General features: G+C 39.4%; 2 protein-coding genes across 3 annotated transcripts in view; both read right to left on the bottom strand.

The window, feature by feature from the left end:
* Positions 1-5841: 5841 nt before the first annotated feature.
* Positions 5842-18257, bottom strand: LOC133646111 (neutral cholesterol ester hydrolase 1-like). Its single transcript, XM_062041133.1, has 5 exons — positions 18100-18257; positions 11083-11326; positions 10944-11013; positions 10711-10882; positions 5842-6450 (listed from the first exon to the last, which is right to left on the bottom strand). Exons 1-5 carry the CDS (start codon positions 18241-18243, stop codon positions 5842-5844), a joined length of 1239 nt encoding a protein of 412 aa, XP_061897117.1. The 5' UTR covers positions 18244-18257.
* Positions 18258-18438: 181 nt separating this feature from the next.
* The window catches only part of LOC133646110 (protein dispatched homolog 1-like), a 34456-nt gene continuing 31598 nt past the window's right edge, over positions 18439-21296 (bottom strand). For both annotated transcript variants that reach the window (XM_062041131.1, XM_062041132.1), the window contains one exon: positions 18439-20567. In XM_062041131.1, coding sequence (XP_061897115.1) covers positions 19923-20567 — 645 coding nt within the window. In that variant the 3' untranslated portion in view covers positions 18439-19922. The remainder of the gene's footprint in view (positions 20568-21296) is intronic.

The raw sequence follows: 21296 nt of genomic DNA, 5'->3' as shown, positions 1-21296 counted from the left end.
CACCCCCGTTAGTAGGCCCATCAAAATTTCCCCAGGAAATTTCTGGTTTCATATATTATTTAAAAAAATGTTTTTATTATCATATTTATTATTTACTTTTGCTACGTTTCTGTTCAAATATGCTTGTTTTTGATTGTACTGTTTGTATTCTAACCATGTGAAGCACTTTGAGAGCGCATTGTTTTGTGTGGTTGAAGAGCCGACTTTGCCTAATAAATTGTGAAAATAAGACATGAATATTGTGTCAATAAGAAATTAATATTGTGTCAAAGTGTTTTGATTGAAGACCACCACCAGCTGGGTTTTTTTATGATGCTAAATGTCTGACGAGTTGTATTGTTTGTTGCCATGTGATGCAGTGCATGTTTCTACAGTGTTGTGTGTCAGCAAACATTCAGTTGCATGCCTCCTAGTTAATCAGTGGCCAAACCTAAATAAATACACCACAAGGGTGCCTCCAGACTAGCAAATTATTAGAAAACACAAAAGCAGTGAAGTTGGCACGTTGTGTAATTCATAAATAAAAAGAGAATACAATAATTTGCAAATCCTTTTCAACTTATATTCAATTGAATAGACTGCAAAGACAAGATAATTTCATGTTCAAACTGCAAATAATCATTAACTTTGAATTTAATGGCAGCAACACATTGCTAAAAAGTTGGCACAGAGGCATTTTTTACCACTGTGTTGCATGGCCTTTCCTTTTAACAACACTCAGTAAACGTTTGGGAACTGAGGAGACACATTTTGGAAGCTTTTCAGGTGGAATTCTTTCCCATTCTTGCTTGATGGTTTGGGTCTCCGTTGTGGTATTTTAGGCCTCATAATGCGCCACACATTTTCAATGGGAGACAGGTCTGGACTACAGGCAGGCCGGTCTGGTACCCACACTCTTTTACTATGAAGCCACGCTGTTGTAACACGTGGCTTGGCATTGTCTTGCTGAAATAAGCAGGGGCGTCCATGATAACGTTGCTTGGATGGCAACATATGTTGCTCCAAAAGCTGTATGTACCTTTCAGCATTAATGGTGCCTGCACAGATGTGTAAGTTACCCATGTCTTGGGCACTAATACACCCCCATACCATCACAGATGCTGGATTTTGAACTTTGCGCCTAGAACAATCCGGATGGTTCTTTTCCTCTTTGGTCCGGAGGACATTTCAAAAACAATTTGAAATGTGGACTCGTCAGACCACAGAACACTTTTCCACTGTGCATCAGTCCATCTTAGATGAGGTCGGGGCAAGCAAAGCCAGCGGCGTTTCTGGGTGTTGTTGATAAATGGCTTTGGCTTTGCATAGTAGAGTTTTAACTTGCACTTACAGATGCAGCGACCAACTGTAGTTACTGACAGTGCTTTTCTGAAGTGTTCCTGAGCCCATGTGGTGATATCCTTTACACACCATTGTCGCTTTTTGATGCTGTACCGCCTGAGGGATCCAAGGTCACGGGCATTCACTGTTGGTTATCGGCCTGGCCGGTATTTCTCCAGGTTTTCCGAACCTCTTGAGGAGATTAAGGCCTGTAGATGGTGAAATCCCTAAAATCTTTGAAATAGCTGGTTGAGAAATGTTTTTCTTAAACTGCTCAAGAACACTTCAGAAAAGTACTGTCAGTAACTACCGTTGGTTGCTACATCTGTAAGTGCAAGTTAAAACTCTACTATGCAAAGCCAAAGCCGTTTATCAACAACACCCAGAAACGCTGCCGGCTTCCCTGCGCCCGAGTTCATCTAAGATGGACTGATGCAAAGTGGAAAAGTGTTCTGTGGTCTGACGAGTCCACATTTTATTAAATTGTTTTTGGAAACTGTGAACGTTGTGTCCTCCGGAACAAAGAGGAAAAGAACCATCCAGATTGTTATCAGCGCAAAGTTCAAAAGCCAGCATCTGTGATGGTATGGGGGTGTATTAGTGCCCAAGACATGGGTAACTTACACATCTGTGAAGGCACCATTAATGCTGAAAGGTATATACAGGTTATGGAGCAACATATGTTGCCATTGTGGATAATGCATACATGTTTATGAGTTCTTTCTTTATTCATAGCCATGTTTGGAGCAGCTAGTACTTTTCCTTTGTATATTCTACCAGTTTCTCTTGTCTTCAGAGGCCTGTTTAGTGTCTTAACCTTGGAATGTTAAATACAACCCCCACTCTCTTCCTTATCAGTGTTGCGAGGGGGAGAGAGGGGGCTTTCTTTGTGTGCAAGGAGTTGGCTTTTCCGTTTTAATGGCTGATCAACTAGAGTAGCCGATATGAATGTATTGGTTAAGATGATCTCCTAAAGCTTTAGTAAAACTTGAAAATATTCCTATTCTGTCTTGATGGTCCTTCTTACTCAGCATATATGTCATCGAAAGAACTTGGGATTGACCAGTAACTTAGATTCCCTGGGAGGAAGAACTGGTCTGACGCAACACCATCCAAGCAACGTCTTTTTCATGGACGCCCCTGCTTATTTCAGCAAGACAATGCCAAGCCACGTGTCAGGTTTTTTTTAAATTTAGTTTCTATCTGCATTTGAGACTGATGCTATCACGTTAGCTCCGTAGCTAAGTTAGCTTCTATTTTTTTAGCTTCGCCAAGCTGAAAATTATTAACCGTGTATTTACATGTTCATGGTTTAATAGTATTGTTGATCTTCTGTCTATCCTTCCAGTCAGGGTTTTTTAAAATTGTGTTTCTATCTGCATTTGAGACTGATGCTATCACGTTAGCTCCGTAGCTAAGTTAGCTTCTATTGTTTTTAGCTTCGCCAAGCTGAAAATTATTAACCGTGTAGTTACATGTCCATGGTTTAATAGTATTGTTGATCTTCTGTCTATCCTTCCAGTCAGGGTTTTTTTTTATTTAGTTTCTATCTGCATTTGAGACTGATGCTATCACGTTAGCTCCGTAGCTAAGTTAGCTTCTATTTTTTTTAGCTTCGCTAAGCTGAAAATTATTAACCGTGTATTTACATGTTCATGGTTTAATAGTATTGTTGATCTTCTGTCTATCCTTCCAGTCAGGGTTTTTGTAAATTTAGTTTCTATCTGCATTTGAGACTGATGCTATCACGTTAGCTCCGTAGCTAAGTTAGCTTCTATTTTTTTTTAGCTTCGCCAAGCTGAAAATTATTAACCGTGTATTTACATGTTCATGGTTTAATAGTATTGTTGATCTTCTGTCTATCCTTCCAGTCAGGGTTGTTTTTATCAGCGTCCAAAAGTTGCGATGTTTATCGTCGTTGTTCTATACTAAATCCTTTCAGCAAAAATATGGCAATATCGCGAAATGATCAAGTATGACACATAGAATGGATCTGCTATTCCCGTTTAAATAAAAACATGTCATTTCAGTAGGCCTTTAAATTCTAAGTTGATGATTATTTGCAACAAAACCCATGACATATCTTGTCTTTGCAGTCTATTCAATTGAATATAAGTTGAAAAGGATTTGCAAATCATTGTATTCGGTTTTTATTTACCATTTACACAAGGTGACATCTTCACTGGTTTTGGGTTTTGTAGTTTTTTAAAAATTGTATTAGTTTACAAGTAGGGATGTCCGATAATATCGGCCTGCCGATATTAACGGCCGATAAATGCGTTAAAATGTAATATCGGAAATTATCTGTATCGGTTTTTTTATTATCTGTATAGTTTTTATTTTATTTTTATTAAATCAACATAAAAAACACAAGATACACTTACAATTAGTGCACCAACCCCAAAAACCTCCCTCCCCCATTTACACTCATTCACACAAAAGGGTTGTTTCTTTCTGTTATTAATATTCTGGTTCCTACATTATATATCAATATATATCAATACAGTCTGCAAGGGATACAGTCCGTAAGCACACATGATTGTGCGTGCGACTGTGGATGCTTTTAAAAAAGGCTTGAAAACCCTTTTTTTTAAAAAAGCCTTTTTTTTTTTAGATATATGCATACTAGTTTTAGATATTTTGCTGTTCTAGTTTTTATTTTTATATCTTTTTATTTTCATTGAGGTTGTTTAATAATAATACCTGGGATTTATATAGCGCTTTTCTAAGTACCCAAAGTCACTTTACATGTTAAAAACTAGAGCTGTCCGATAATATCGGCCTGCCGATATTATCGGCCGATATATGCGTTAAAATGTAATATCGGAAATTATCGGTATCGGTTTTTTATTATCAGTATCGTTTTTTAAAAATGTATTAATTTTTTTTTTTTATTAAATCAACATAAAAAACACAAGATACACTTACAATTAGTGCACCAACCCAAAAAACCTCCCTCCCCCATTCACACAAAAGGGTTGTTTCTTTCTGTTATTAATATTCTGGTTCCTACATTATATATCAATATATATCAATACAGTCTGCAAGGGATACAGTCCGTAAGCACACATGATTGTGCATGCTGGTGGTCCACTAATAGTACTAACCTTTAACAGTTAATTTTACTAATTTTCATTCATTACTAGTTTCATCCATCCATCCATCCATCTTCAACCGCTTATCCGGAATCGGGTCGCGGGGACAGCAGCTCCAGCAAAGACCCCCAGACTTCCCTCTCCAGAGCAACATTTGCGACTTCCTCCTGGGGAATTCCGAAGCGTTCCCAGGCCAGAGAGGAGATGTAATCCCCCCATCTGGTCCTTGGCCTGCCGCGGGGCCTCCTCCCAGTGGGACGTGCAACGAGGACCTCCCTAGGGAGACGCTCGTGAGGCATCCGCACGAGATGCCCGAACCACCTAAGCTGGCTCCTTTCCAAGCGAAGGAGCAGCGGCTCTACTCCGAGTCTCTCTCGGGTGACTGCACTTCTCACCCTATCTCTAAGGGAGATGCCAGCCACCCTTCTGAGGAAACTCATTTCGGCCGCTTGTAGCCGCGATCTTATTCTTTCGGTCATTACCCACACTTCATGACCATAGGTGAGAGTAGGAATGTAGATAGCTCGGTAGACCGAGAGCTTTGCCTTCTGGCTCAGCTCCCGTTTCGTCACAACAGTGCGGCAGAGAGACTGCAATACTGCCCCAGCTGCTCCGATTCTCCGGCTGATTTCCTTCTCCATCTTTCCCTCACTCGTGAACAAGACCCCGAGATACTTAAACTCCTCCACCTGGGACAGAGTCCTGTCCCCTACCCGGACTGTACAAACCATCGGTTTCCTGCTGAGAATCATGGCCTCAGATTTGGAGATGCTGATCCTCATTCCAGCCGCTGAACACTCGGCTGCGAACCGATCCAGTGAGAGCTGAAGGTCACGAACCGAAGGTGCCATCAGGACCACATCATCTGCAAACAGCAGTGATGCAACCTTTAGCCCCCCGAGACGTATACCCTCTCCGCCATGGCCACGACTCCGCCTAGAAATCCTGTCCATGAAAATCACAAACAGGATAGGTGACAGAGCGCAGCCCTGGCGGAGACCAACCCCCACTGGAAACGGATCCGACTTACATCCAAGCACCCGGACACAACTCTCGCTTTGGTTGTACAGAGATTGGATGGCCCTCAGCAGGGTTCCCCTCACTCCGTACTCCCTCAGCACCTCCCACAAGATCTCCCGAGGGACGCGGTCATACGCCTTCTCCAAATGTAACTGTTTTTATATTGTTGTACTTTCTTTTTTATTCAAGAAAATGTTTTTAATTTATCTTATTTTACTAATTTTTAAGAAAAGTACCTTATCTTCACCATACCTGGTTGTCCAAATTAGGCATAATAATGTGTTAATTCCACGACTACATATATCGGTTGATATCGGTATCGGTTGATATCGGTATCGGTAATTAAAAAGTTGGACAATATCGGAATATCGGATATCGGCAAAAAGCCATTATCGGACATCACTATTTACAAGTTGTCATGGAGCCATTGAATGTAACGTCTGAACGTCTTCACTCCCAAGTCAAAGCGGAAAGGAACCAAGGTGAGGGTGAAGCACCCGTGAAAGCCGTCCTCGTAATGGTCGGCCGTCACCGCCACGCCCGCGTCCCTCAAGCGGCGTGCGTACATGAGCCCGTCGTCTCTCAGCACGTCGTACTCGCACGTCACCACGTACGCCCGAGGGCACCTGGCCAGCGCCTCCGAGCTCGCCAGCAGGGGCGCCGCACGCACATCCTGCAGACCCGACGCCCCCAACCTCTCGCTCGGTGTTTGGCCGTGCGGCGAAAGTAGCTCGTGGCCGTCCGTGTACCTGGGCGGCAGGAGGGCGGTCCAGTCGACCAGCGCCCTGAGCTGCGGCAACACGGCCGCCTGGTGGCGGTTGGACAGGAAGTGGTCCTTGAAGGAGCGGTCCTGGCCGAGGTACTGCAGCCAGAAGTCCACCATGAGCGACCTGGAGAGCATCAGCACGTCTCGGTTCTGCCGATAAGACGGCGTGTTGAAGTCCACGGCTTGGAGCGCCGGGTAGATCAACGCCTGCGCGCTGAATTTCACGCCCGTGTTGTCATCGCCGGAGATCTGTGAGAGCAAACGTGTTCCAAAAAGGAGCAATGTGAATATGTTTGGAGGGAAATATCAAAGCTAATATCTTCTCCTCCTATAAAGAAAGCATTAGAGAGGATTCTTGTACACAACCCAAAAGCAGTGAAGTTGTCACCTTGTGTAAAAGGTAAATAAAAAGAGAATACAATGATTTGCAAATCCCGTTCAACGTACACTACCGTTCAAAAGTTTGGGGTCACCCAAACAATTTTGTGGAACAGCCTTCATTTCTAAGAACAAGAATAGACTGTCGAGTTTCAGATGAAAGTTCTCTTTTTCTGGCCATTTTGAGCGTTTAATTGACCCCACAAATGTGATGCTCCAGAAACTCAATCTGCTCAAAGGAAGGTCAGTTTTGTAGCTTCTGTAACGAGCTAAACTGTTTTCAGATGTGTGAACATGATTGCACAAGGGTTTTCTAATCATCAATTAGCCTTCTGAGCCAATGAGCAAACACATTGTACCATTAGAACACTGGAGTGATAGTTGCTGGAAATGGGCCTCTATACACCTATGTAGATATTGCACCAAAAACCAGACATTTGGAGCTAGAATAGTCATTTACCACATTAGCAATGTATAGAGTGTATTTCTTTAAAGTTAAGACTAGTTTAAAGTTATCTTCATTGAAAATAAGGACATTTCAATGTGACCCCAAACTTTTGAACGGTAGTGTATATTCAATTGAATAGGCTGCAAAGACAAGATATTTATTTCTGCTCCGCCGCTCCCGGTCTGTGGAACGCTCTCCCTGACCACCCGAGGGCACCACAGACTGTGGATGCTTTTAAAAAAGGCTTAAAAACCCTTCTTTTTAAAAAAGCCTTTTTTTTATTAGATATATGCATACTAGTTTTAGATATTTTGCTGTTCTAGTTTTTATTTTTTATATCTTTTTATTTTCATTGAGGTTGTTTAATAATAATACCTGGGATTTATATAGCGCTTTTCTAAGTACCCAAAGTCACTTTACATGTTAAAAACTAGAGATGTCCGATAATATCGGCCTGCCGATATTATCGGCCGATATATGCGTTAAAATGTAATATCGGAAATTATCGGTATCGTTTTTTTATTATCGGTATCGTTTTTTATTTATTTTTATTTTTATTTTTTTTATTAAATCAACATAAAAAACACAAGATACACTTACAATTAGTGCACCAACCCAAAAAACCTCCCTCCCCCCATTTACACTCATTCACACAAAAGGGTTGTTTCTTTCTGTTATTAATATTCTGGTTCCTACATTATATATCAATATATATCAATACAGTCTGCAAGGGATACAGTCCGTAAGCACACATGATTGTGCGTGCGACTGTGGATGCTTTTAAAAAAGGCTTGAAAACCCTTTTTTTTTTAAAAGCCTTTTTTTTTTTAGATATATGCATACTAGTTTTAGATATTTTGCTGTTCTAGTTTTTATTTTTATTTTTTATATCTTTTTATTTTCATTGAGGTTGTTTAATAATAATACCTGGGATTTATATAGCGCTTTTCTAAGTAGCCAAAGTCACTTTACATGTTAAAAACTAGAGATGTCCAATAATATCGGCCTGCCGATATTATCGGCCGATATATGCGTTAAAATGTAATATCGGAAATTATCGGTATCGGTTTTTTATTATCGGTATCGTTTTTTTTTGTTTTTTGTTTTTTTTTATTAAATCAACATAAAAAACACAAGATACACTTACAATTAGTGCACCAACCCAAAAAAACTCCCTCCCCCATTTACACTCATTCACACAAAAGGGTTGTTTCTTTCTGTTATTAATATTCTGGTTCCTACATTATATATCAATATATATCAATACAGTCTGCAAGGGATACAGTCCGTAAGCACACATGATTGTGCGTGCTGCTGGTCCACTAATAGTACTAACCTTTAACAGTTAATTTTACTCATTTTCATTCATTACTAGTTTCTATGTAACTGTTTTTATATTGTTGTACTTTCTTTTTTATTCAAGAAAATGTTTTTAATTTATTTATCTTATTTTACTATTTTTTTAAAAAAATTACCTTATCTTCACCATACCTGGTTGTCCAAATTAGGCATACTAATGTGTTAATTCCACGACTGCATATATCGGTTGATATCGTATCGGTTGATATCGGTATCGGTAATTAAAGAGTTGGACAATATCGGAATATCGGCAAAAAGCCATTATCGGACATCCCTATTAAAAACCCATCATTCATTCACACCTGGTGGTGGTAAGCTACTTTCGTAGCCACAGCTGCCCTGGGGTAGACTGACGGAAGCGTTTACTCAATGTAAAGTGCTTTTTACAAATAAAATCTATTATTATTATTATTATTATTATTTAATGTTACAACTGAGAAACTTTGTTTTTTTTTGCAAATAATCATAAACTTAGAATTTAATGGCAGCAACACATTGCAAAAAAGTTGTCGCAGGGGCATTTTTACCACTGTGTTACATGGCCTTTCCTTTTAACAACACTCGTTTGGGAACTGAGGAGACACATTTTTGAAGCTTCTCAGGTGGAATTCTTTCCCATTCTTGCTTGATGTACAGCTTAAGTTGTTCAACAGTCCGGGGGTCTCCGTTGTGGTATTTTAGGCTTCATATTGCGCCACACATTTTCAACGGGAGACAGGTCTGGACTACAGGCAGGCCAGTCTAGTACTCGCACTCTTTTACTACTAAGCCCCGTGGTAGGCATTGTCTTGCTGAAATAAGCAGGGGCGTCTTTGAACTGCTTATGACCGAGTGCAGCAGCTGTTTATGACCCCCTCCCCTTGGAAGCAGCTGCAGCTATGTAATCAGAAAATGCCCAAATAAACGAGGAGGCGTGTGGAACCCTTTCCTCAGAGCGTGGGGCGACATTGTACGAGGGTGCAAGTGCACGCGCTCTCCTCATGAGCTAAATTGAATCCTGTCTCTGTTTGATTCCTTGCTTCTTGTCCTATTTAATAGATACTGTAGTTCGGTGTTTGAACCTGACACTTACCATCACAGATGCTGGCTAATCAACTTCGCGCCTATAACAGTCCGGATGGTTCTTTTCCTCTTTGGTCCGGAGGACACGACGTCCACAGTTTCGAAAAACAATTTGAAATGTGGACTCGTCAGACCACAGAACACTTTTCCACTTTGTATCAGTCCATCTTAGATGAGCTCGGGCCCAGCGAAGTCGGCGGCGTTTCTGGGTGTTGTTGATAAATGGCTTTGGCTTTGCATAGTAGAGCTTTAACTTGCACTTACAGATGTAGCTACCAACTGTGGTTACTGACAGTGGTTTTCTGAAGTGTTCCTGAGCCCATGTGGTGATATCCTTTACACACTGATGTCGCTTTTTGATGCAGTACAGCCTGAGGGATCAAAGGTCACGGGCCTTGCCGCTTACGTGCAGTGATTTCTCCAGATCCTCTGAACTTTTTGATGATATCATGGACTGCAGATAGTGAAATCCCTAAATTCCTTGCAATAGCTGGTTGAGAAATGTTGTTCTTAAACAATTTGCTCACGCATTTGTTCACAAAGTGGTGACCGTCGCCCCATCCTTGTTTGTGAATTTGTTGTTTTCTGAAGTGTTCCTGAGCCCATGTGGTGATATCCTTTACACACGGATGTGGCTTTTTGATGCAGTGCCGCCTGAGGGATCCAAGGTCACAGACATTCAATGTTGGTTTTCAGCCTTGCCGCTTACGTGCAGTGATTTCTCCAGATTCCCTGAACCTTTTGATGACATTGCGTACCGTTGATGGTGAAATCCCTAAATTCCTTGCAAGAGCTGGTTGAGAAATGTTGTTCTTAAGCAATTCGCTTGTTTGTGAACGACTGAGCATTTCATGGAAGCTGCTTTTATACCCAATCATGGCAACCACCTGTTCCCAATTAGCCTGTTCACCTGTGGGATGTTCCAAATAAGTGTTTGATGAGCATTCCTCCACTTTCTCACTCTTTTTTGCCACTTGTGCCAGCTTTTTTGAAACATGTTGCAGGCATTAAACTCCAAATGAGCTAATATTTGCAAAAAATAACAAAGTTTACCAGTTCGAACATGAAATATCTTGTCTTTGCAGTCTATTCAATTAAATATAAGTTGAAAAGGATTTGCAAATCATTGTATTCTCTTTTTATTTACCATTTACACAACGTGACAACTTCACTGCTTTTGGGTTCTGTAGAAAGTTCTAGAATTATGAATAGCTTTTATGATGGTCCTCACAATAGTGCCCCATAGTTCAATTCCCGCGTACCTCTTGAGCAACCGCTGCCGCCAGGTTGCCGCCCGCGCTGTCCCCGGACACGCCCACACGACACGGGTCCACGCCGTACTTGGCGAGCACCTCCGGCGACAGGAAGTGCTTGGCGGCGGCGAGGCAGTCCAGATACTGCGTGGGGAATTGTGCCTCCGGGTAAAGACCATACCTGAAAGGACAACACGGTAGGACTTGAACGTATCTGGTCTTCCAGCGGGACTCGGACTTACTCCACGGAGACCAAAACGGCGTGGAGCTGCTTGGCGGTCATTCTGTTGTTTGCGTCGCAGGAACCTTCCTCTGTTACCCAACAAAAATACATGATTTCATTACCCGGCCCGCACAGGAAGTCCAAAGCGAGAAACTTACTGGCGCTGCCGAAAGTCCAGCCTCCACCGTGCAAGAACAGCAGGCCTCTCTTCAGACCACGCCCCTCACCGCCACAGGGCTCGTAAACTCGCACGGGGACGCCGTCGAACGTCACGTCGCTGACCCTCAAGACCTTCTTGTCCTGCTCGGACGTCAAGTTCTTCATGACGCGCTCCACGCCATTGAAATACCATCGAATCAACGGGATGTGGTGGCCCACGCCCACACGCTCCAACAGGAAGGCCTGGAAGATCATTTGAAACATTTCTTTTGGAATCAAACATTTATTCTACAAACCCCGTTTCCATATGAGTTGGGAAATTGTGTTAGATGTAAATATAAACAGAATACAATGATTTGCAAATCCTTTTCAACCCATATTCAATTAAATGCACTACAAAGACAACATATTTGATGTTCAAACTCATAATTTTTTTTTTTTTGTGCAAATAATAATCAACTTAGAATTTCATGGCTGCAACACGTGCCAAAGTAGTCGGGAAAGGGCATGTTCACCACTGTGTTACATGGCCTTTCCTTTTAACAACACTCAGTAAACGTTTGGGAACTGAGGAGACACATTTTTGAAGCTTCTCAGGTGGAATTCTTTCCCATTCTTGCTTGATGTACAGCTTAAGTTGTTCAACAGTCCGGGGGTCTCCGTTGTGCTATTTTAGGCTTCATAATGCGCCACACATTTTCAATGGGAGACAGGTCTGGACTACAGGCAGGCCAGTCTAGTACCCGCACTCTTTTACTATGAAGCCACGTTGATGTAACACGTGGCTTGGCATTGTCTTGCTGAAATAAGCAGGGGCGTCCATGGTAACGTTGCTTGGGTGGCAACATATGTTGCTCCAAAACCTGTATGTACCTTTCAGCATTAATGGTGCCTTCACAGATGTGTAAGTTACCCATGTCTTGGGCACTAATACACCCCCATACCATCACACATGCTGGCTTTTCAACTTTGCGCCTAGAACAATCCGGATGGTTCTTTTCCTCTTTGGTCCGGAGGACACGACGTCCACAATTTCCCAAAAAAATTTGAAATGTGGACTCGTCAGACCACAGAACACTTTTCCACTTTGTATCAGTCCATCTTAGATGAGCTCAGGCCCAGCGAAGCCGATGGCGTTTCTGGGTGTTGTTGATAAACGGTTTTCGCCATGCATAGGAGAGTTTTAACTTGCACTTACAGATGTAGCGACCAACTGTAGTTACCTACAGTGGGTTTCTGAAGTGTTCCTGAGCCCATGTGGTGATATCCTTTACACACTGATGTCGCTTGTTGATGCAGTACAGCCTGAGGGATCGAACGTCACGGGCTTAGCTGCTTACGTGCAGTGATTTCTCCAGATTCTCTGAACCCTTTGATGATATTACGGAGCGTAGATGGTGAAATCCCTAAATTCCTTGCAATAGCTGGTTGAGAAAGGTTTTTCTTAAACTGTTCAACAATTTGCTCACGCATTTGTTGACAAAGTGGTGACCCTCGCCCCGTCCTTGTTTGTGAATGACTGAGCATTTCATGGAATCTACTTTTATACCCAATCATGGCACCCACCTGTTCCCAATTTGCCTGCACACCTGTGGGATGTTCCAAATAAGTGTTTGATGAGCATTCCTCAACTTTATCAGTATTTATTGCCACCTTTCCCAACTTCTTTGTCACGTGTTGCTGGCATCAAATTCTAAAGTTAATTATTATTTGCAAAAAAAAAAATGTTTATGAGTTTGAACATCAAATATGTTGTCTTTGTAACATATTCAACTGAATATGGGTTGAAAATGATTTGCAAATCATTGTATTCCGTTTATATTTACATCTAACACCATTTCCCAACACAAACCCCAAAACCGGTGAAGTTGTCACGTTGTGTAAATAGTAAATAAAAACAGAACACAACGATTCAATTGAACAGACTGCAAAGACAAGATACCTAACCTTCGAACTGGAAAACTTTATTTTTTTGCAAATATTAGCTCATTTGAATTTGATGCCTGCGACATGTTTTAAAAAAGCTGGCACAAGTGGCAAAAAAGAGTGAGAAAGTTGAGGAATGCTCATCAAACACTTATTTGGAACATCCCACAGGTGAACAGGCTAATTGGGAACAGGTGGGTGCCATGATTGGGTATAAAAGTAGCTTCCATGAAATGCTCAGTCGTTCACAAACAAGGACGGGGCGAGGGTCACCACTTTGTCCACAAATGCGTGAGCAAATTGTTTAAGAACAACATTTCTCAACCAGCTATTGCAAGGAATTTAGGGATTTCAACATCTACGGTCCGTAATATCATCAAAAGGTTCAGAGAATCTGGAGAAATCACTGCACGTAAGCCGTGATATTACGCACCTTCCATCCCTCAGGCGGTACTGCATCAAAAAGCGACATCGGTGTGTAAAGGATATCACCACATGGGCTCAGGAACACTTCAGAAAACCACTGTCAGTAACTATTTTTGCTTGCTACATCTGTAAGTGCAAGTTAAAACTCAACTATGCAAAGCGAAACCCATTTATCAACAACACCCAGAAACGCCGCCGGCTTTGCTGGGCTCGAGCTCATCTAAGATGGACTGATACAAAGTGGAAAAGTGTTCTGTGGTCTGACGAGTCCACATTTCAAATTGTTTTTTGGAAACTGCGGACGTGGTGTCCTCCGGACCAAAGAGGAAAAGAACCATCCGGATTGTTATAGGCGCAAAGTTCAAAAGCCAGCATGTGTGATGGTATTGGGGTGTATTAGTGCCCAAGACATGGGTAACTTACACATCTGTGAAGGCGCCATTAATGCTGAAAGGTACATACAGGTTTTGGAGCAACATATGTTGCCATCCAAGCAACGTTATCATGGACGCCCCTGCTTATTTCAGCAAGACATTGCCAACCCAGGTGTTACAACAGCGTGGCTTCATAGTAAAAGAGTGCGGGTACTACACTGGCCTGCCTGTAGTCCAGACCTGTCTCCCATTGAAAATGTGTGGGGCATTATGAAGCCTAAAATGCCACAAGGGAGACCCCCGGACTGTTGAACAACTTAAGCTGTACATCAAGCAAGAATGGGAAATAATTCCACCTGAAAAGCTTAAAAAATTGGTCTTGTCAGTTCCCAAATGTTTACTGAGTGTTGTTAAAAGGAAAGGCCATGTAACACAGTGGTAAAAATGCCCCTGTGACAACTTATTTGCAATGTGTTGCTGCCATTAAATTCTAAGTTAATGATTATTAAAAAAAAAAAATAAAGTTTCTCAGTTCGAACATTAAATATCTTGTCTTTGCAGTCTATTGAATTGAATATAAGTTGAAAGGGATTTGCAAATCATTGTATTCTGTTTTTAAGTGTAGGATACTTCTCTTGTTGCCTTATTAGTATTTGACTTTATTAAATGTATTTATATTAGAAACACAACATGTGTATATAACAAAGGGTGCAAAGTCTGCAGGCAGTAGGAAACACATGGTTAAGTGTAGGGAGTAAAACTGATGGCAGTCTAAAGTTCAAGATTTTTGGAGCTCTTTGTTCAGTGGATCAGATGTTTGATGAAGCTCTGTGTCTATCTACCACCACTACTGTGTTCTGTTTATTTGTTACTGACTGTGGCAGGACTCCTCTGCCTCTGTTTCACTTTATGTTGCTGGTAAATAATATGCTTGTAGTAGTAGGCTAAAGTTAAATTATTTAGTATGCACTAATTAAAGGGGCAGAGCTTTATGAGACATTTTAGCTTTTATATTTTATAAGATATATTTTTTGTGAGAACCACAATTAATATATTTCAGTGAATAACTTATTGTTCAAATCTGTATATAAATATGTACATAAAGTGTTGTAATTATATTGTAAAATGGATGGATGGATGGACGTTTAAAACAAACTGTTATTAATTAGTAAGTATACATTTTTTGAGTCTTTTTAGACAAAATCATATCATTGTAGTAAATTATGCAAATTACTTGATGTCATGGTGACCACGCCCATAGCCACACCCATAGCCACGCCCCCACAGGTATCTTGGCAGTTTATGGGAAACACTGCCTTTAATGTCCTCCAATAAGCACACCATTTCAAAAGATAAACATGCTAGACTAAAGGCTACTAGGAACTCGCAGCTACACAACAGATAAGCACACAATAGCACACAAGCTAGATATACGTAATAATAATTGAAAAATACTGCAGGGTAAAACATGACATGAGCTTCGCGATATGGGCTTTTTTTTAAGTTTCTGACCTCTTTTTACCCTGTTTTGACTTCTTTTTTAACCTGTTTGTCCTGTTAAGCACATTGTGATGTCGTAAGGTGCCATACAAATACACTTTAATGGATTTGATTGTGTTCAAACTGAATGGAGTGTCGTGTTGCTCAACACTGGTGGAATTAACCTTTAACCTTGAGCTGCAGGCCCTGTTGCAAGAATCCCATTCCACACTAAACTCACATATGGCAAATGTAAAACGACATTATAAACTCACGTATTGCAAAAGTAAACAAGACATTATAACCTCACATGAATGTAAAATCACTATTGACTTTGATGTTTTCTAATAAGAGACATGTACATCTTCATCATTATTAATATTTCCCTATAGTGCCAAAACACAGCAAGTAAAAATTTGCAAAAATTAGCACCAGTCATCTTGTTTCTGTAATTAATGTTGCTGTAATAAATATTACTGTGATAAATATTGATGTAATAAATGTTGTAGTAAATGTTGCTGTAATAAATGTTACAAGAATACATTTTGCTGTAATATATGTTGCTGTAGTAAATGTTACTGTAATAATTGTTGCTGTAATAAATGCTGCTGTAATGAATATTATTTTAATAAATGCTGCTGTGATACATGTTATTGTAATAAATGTTGCTTCAATATATGTTACTGTGATACTTGTTGTTGTAACAAATATTATTGTAATAAATGTCACTGTAATATTTTTGTACTAAATGTTACTGGAACACATGTTATTGTAATAAATGTTTCTGAAATAAATGTTTTTGTAAGAAATGTAAGAAATTGTATTATAATAAATGTTGCTGTAGTAATTGTTGCTGTAATAAATGTTGCTGTAATAAACGGTATTTTTATAAATGTTATTGTAATAAATGTTGTAAAAATGTAGCTGTAATAAATGTTGTTTCAATATATGTTACTGTAATACAGGTTGGTCTAATAATTGTTATTGTAATAAATATAATTGTAATACATGTTGTTTCAATGTATGTTAATGTAATACACGTTGGTGTAATAATTGTTATTGTAATAAATATTATTGTAATACATTTTATTGTAATAAATGTTGTTTAAATATATGTTACTGTAATACATGCTGGTGTAATAATTGTTATTGTAATAAATGTAACTTTAATAAATGTTGCTGTAATATTTTTTTAAAGAAATATTACTGTAGCACATGTTATTGTAATAAATGTTGCTGTAATAAATGTTGTAAAAAATATTATTGTAATAAATATTACTTTAATATATGTTGTTGTAGTAAATGTTATTGTAATAAATGTAGTAAATGTTATTGTAATAAATGTTGTTGTAGTAAATGTTACTGTAATACATGTTGCTGTAGTAAATGTTATTGTAATAAATGTTACTGTAGTACATATTACTGTAATATATGTTGTTGTAGTAAATGTTACTGTAATAAATGTTACTGTAATACATATTACTGTAATATATGTTGTTGTAGTAAATGTTATTGTAATAAATGTTACTGTAATACATATTACTGTAATATATCTTGTTGTAGTAAATGTTATTGTAATAAATGTTACTGTAATACATATTACTGTAATATATGTTGTTGTAGTAAATATTATTGTAATAAATATTACTTTAATATATGTTGTTGTAGTAAATGTTATTGTAATATTTGTTGTAGTAAATGTTATTGTAATAAATGTTACTGTAATACATATTACTGTAAAATATCTTGTTGTAGTAAATGTTATTGTAATAAATGTTACTGTAATACATATTACTGTAATATATGTTGTTGTAGTAAATATTATTGTAATAAATATTACTTTAATATATGTTGTTGTAGTAAATGTTATTGTAATATTTGTTGTAGTAAATGTTATTGTAATAAATGTTACTGTAATACATATTACTGTAAAATATCTTGTTGTAGTAAATGTTATTGTAATAAATGTTACTGTAATACATATTACTGTAATATATGTTGTTGTAGTAAATATTATTGTAATAAATATTACTTTAATAGATGTTGTTGTAGTAAATGTTATTGTAATAAATGTTACTGTAATACATATTACTGTAATATATGTTGTTGTAGTAAATGTTATTGTAATAAATGTTACTGTAATATATGTTGTTGTAGTAAATGTTATTGTAATAAATGTTACTGTAATATATGTTGTAGTAAATGTTATTGTAATAAATGTTATTGTAATAAATGCTACTGTAATACATATTACTGTAATATATGTTGTTGTAGTAAATGTTATTGTAATAAATGTTTCGGTAATAAATGTTACTGTAATACATATTACTGTAATATATGTTGTTGTAGTAAATGTTATTGTAATAAATGTTTTGGTAATATATGTTGTTGTAGTAAATGTTATTGTAATAAATGTTACTGTAATACATATTAATGTAATATATGTTGTAGTAAATGTTATTGTAATAAAAGTTTCGGTAATATATGTTGTAGTAAATGTTATTGTCATAAATGTCACTGTAATACATATTACTGTAATATATGTTGTAATAAATGTTACTGTAATACATATTACTGTAATATATGTTGTTGTAGTAAATGTTATTGTAATGAATGTTACTGTAATAAATGTTACTGTAATACATGTTGTTGTAGTAAATGTTATTGTAATAAATGTTGTTGTAATAGATATTATTGTAATAAATGTTGGTGCAAAGTCACCCCGCTGAAGACGACAAAGCAGAGAAGCTGTAGTTGAGTAAAAAAAGGAGCAAAGTTGAGAAGTAATAAAAAGAAAAGAAAAAAAGTCACCCCTGTGCTGACGACAAAGTAGGAAAGTTGCAGCGTCCTCAGCTTCCAAGGCTGCTTGATGCCAGCAGGTACTGGAGTCCAGTATTCGTGCTGCACCAGAACCAGAACTAGAGGCACGAAGACGAGCAGCAGCAGCAGAAACATCTCGAATGCAACTCTTTAACTCTGCAGCCTGAAGTGAAGTGCAGACAATGAAGGACACAGGGGGCGGGGCCAACATGACATGCAACACAGGGGGCGGGGCCAACATGACACGCAAACGACACTCCTTCAAAATGCCGACGCCTACTTACTTGACCAAGTGCGTCATTAATACGAACATTGGAAATAAACATAAAACTTCTGTATTTTATTCAAAGGTGACTATAACAGTTGTTGACGCACATCCGGGTTTTTAGCTAAGTTGTATTACACCTGTTTCACCACATGGGGGCATAGTAGGGTCGTGTAGGAAGGGAGGTTGGCCCATAGACATCTTGTAAGTAGACGCAGGCTGCTGTGACGCGAGAAATTCGGCCGCCATCTTGAAGTGGTGATGAGGAGCCGGCGAGCAGCCTAAACTGACAGTTGACAGGTAGAAAACAAAGATGCTAAACTGACAGTTGACAGGTACAAAACAAAGATGCAAAACTGACAGTTGACAGGTAGAAAACAAAGATGCTAAACTGACAGTTGACGGGTAGAAAACAAAGATGCTAAACTGACAGTTGACGGGTAGAAAACAAAGATGCTAAACTGACAGTTGACAGGTAGAAAACAAAGATGCTAAACTGACATTTGACAGGTACAAAACAAAGATGCTAAACTGACAGTTGACAGGTAGAAAACAAAGATGCTAAACTGACAGTTGACAGGTAGAAAACAAAGATGCTAAACTGACAGTTGACAGGTACAAAACAAAGATGCTAAACTGACAGTTGACAAGTAGAAAACAAAGATGCTAAACTGACAGTTGACGGGTACAAAACAAAGATGCTAAACTGACAGTTGACAGGTACAAAACAAAGATGCTAAACTGACAGTTGACAGGTACAAAACAAAGATGCTAAACTGACAGTTGACAAGTAGAAAACAAAGATGCTAAACTGACAGTTGACAGGTACAAAACAAAGATGCTAAACTGACAGTTGACAGGTACAAAACAAAGATGCTAAACTGACAGTTGACAAGTAGAAAACAAAGATGCTAAACTGACAGTTGACAGGTACAAAACAAAGATGCTAAACTGACAGTTGACAGGTACAAAACAAAGATGCTAAACTGACAGTTGACAGGTACAAAACAAAGATGCTAAACTGACAGTTGACAGGTAAAAAACAAAGATGCTAAACTGGCAGTTGACAGGTAGAAAACAAAGATGCTAAACTGACAGTAAACAGGTAGAAAACAAAGATGCTAAACTGACAGTTGACAGGTAGAAAACAAAGATGGTGTTCAGCGTTTTCCTGCTCAAATGAGCGGACTGTTGAAAATAGGAATCGGGGGATTACTTTTCACAAGTAAGATTTCACATTAAAATGTTTATCAGTTTGAACATCAATTATGTTGTCTTTATAGCATTAACAACTGAATATGGGTTGCAAATCATTGTATTCCGTTTATATTTACATCTAACACAATTTCCCAACTCATATGGAAACGAGGTTTGTAGAATAACAATTGTAATAATACTTGGTTAAATGGAGTATTGTTGGCAGTTTTGGGGCCTCATTGGAGCGATAGATGACTCCAGTTAGCGGCATTGCGCATATTACAATGCATAACAAATAATAGGGATTGTGAAAGATTCCCAAAAAACTGCAAAATGGATTAGTAGCGCAGCTCTAGTTTGTGCCCTCACAAAAAGCCCGACACTGCAGCATTTTGGGCAGCGGGAACTGTCCACAGCTGCCCTGCGGTCCCAGGCAGTGGCACAGGGCCTGGAAGAAGAAGGTGGCGAAAGCCCAGCTGGTGCACATGATCACCATCAAGAAGGTGCCCAGCCGGACGAAGGCAACCACGGTCGAGGGCATCATTGCAGCGCCGGCGATGAACGTGGTGAGGGCGGCCATGGCGATGGCAGAGCCTGTCCGGCTCAGGGAGAAAACCACCTTTCCTTCACGCTCCGGCGCCGGGGCGAGCCTGTAGGCCACGCCGTAATGCACGGCGAAGTCCACGCACAGCCCCACTGCCACAGAAATGGTGATTGACTCAAAGATGTCCAGCTTCCAGCCCAGGAGCACCAGGAAGCCGTTGGTGACGTAGATGGCGCCGGTGATGGACAGGATGGCGAACAGGCTGATGACCATGTTCCAGGTGGTCAGCACCATGACGCCGAAAGCCACGGCCACCGAGAGCGCCGTGGACATCAGCGTGCCACTGGACAGACTCTTCTGCACGTCGAAGAGCGCCAAGTTGTCGCCGTGAAACCAGCCGTGACGGAGGCCTCTTGGAGCGCCACGCATCTCCCCGCTGATCCAGGTGTCCACCTGAAACAAACGTCTCCTGTTAGGGTCAGCAACCCGTGGCGCCCTGGTGGCTTCATGGAGCTTTTTTCAAAAATGTATGGAAATGGAAAAAAAGATGCTAAACTGACAGTTGACAGGTACAAAACAAAGATGCTAAACTGACAGTTGACAGGTAGAAAACAAAGATGCTAAACTGACAGTTGACAGGTAGAAAACAAAGATGCTAAACTGACAGTTGATGGGTAGAAAACAAAGATGCTAAACTGACAGTTGACGGGTAGAAAACAAAGATGCTAAACTGACAGTTGACAGGTAGAAAACAAAGATGCTAAACTGACAGTTGACAGGTAGAAAACAAAGATGCTAAACTGACAGTTGATGGGTAGAAAACAAAGATGCTAAACTGACAGTTGACAGGTAGAAAACAAAGATGCTAAACTGACAGTTGACAGGTAGAAAACAAAGATGCTAAACTGACAGTTGACAGGTAGAAAACAAAGATGCTAAACTGACAGTTGACAGGTAGAAAACAAAGATGCTAAACTGACAGTTGATGGGTAGAAAACAAAGATGCTAAACTGACAGTAGACAGGTAGAAAACAAAGATGCTAAACTGACAGTTGATGGGTAGAAAACAAAGATGCTAAACTGACAGTAGACAGGTAGAAAACAAAGATGCTAGACTGACAGTTGACAGGTAGAAAACAAAGATGCTAAACTGACAGTTGACAGGTAGAAAACAAAGATGCT

The sequence above is a fragment of the Entelurus aequoreus genome, linkage group LG03 (genome assembly GCF_033978785.1).
Source record: "Entelurus aequoreus isolate RoL-2023_Sb linkage group LG03, RoL_Eaeq_v1.1, whole genome shotgun sequence".
In the NCBI taxonomy this organism is placed as follows: Eukaryota; Metazoa; Chordata; class Actinopteri; order Syngnathiformes; family Syngnathidae; genus Entelurus; species Entelurus aequoreus.
This window is presented reverse-complemented; position numbering and strand designations above follow the sequence as displayed.

Excerpts from the sequence above, each read along its gene's own strand:
- LOC133646111 (XM_062041133.1), bottom strand. The coding sequence starts at position 18,243 with ATGTTTCTGCTGCTGCTGCTCGTCTTCGTGCCTCTAGTTCTGGTTCTG. Across the intron at positions 11,327-18,099 it reads ACTTTGTCGTCAGCACAGGG|GCCTTCCTGTTGGAGCGTGT; the intron begins GTGACTTTTTTT and ends ATGATCTTCCAG. Across the intron at positions 10,883-10,943 it reads GCCGTTTTGGTCTCCGTGGA|GTATGGTCTTTACCCGGAGG; the intron begins GTAAGTCCGAGT and ends TTGTCCTTTCAG.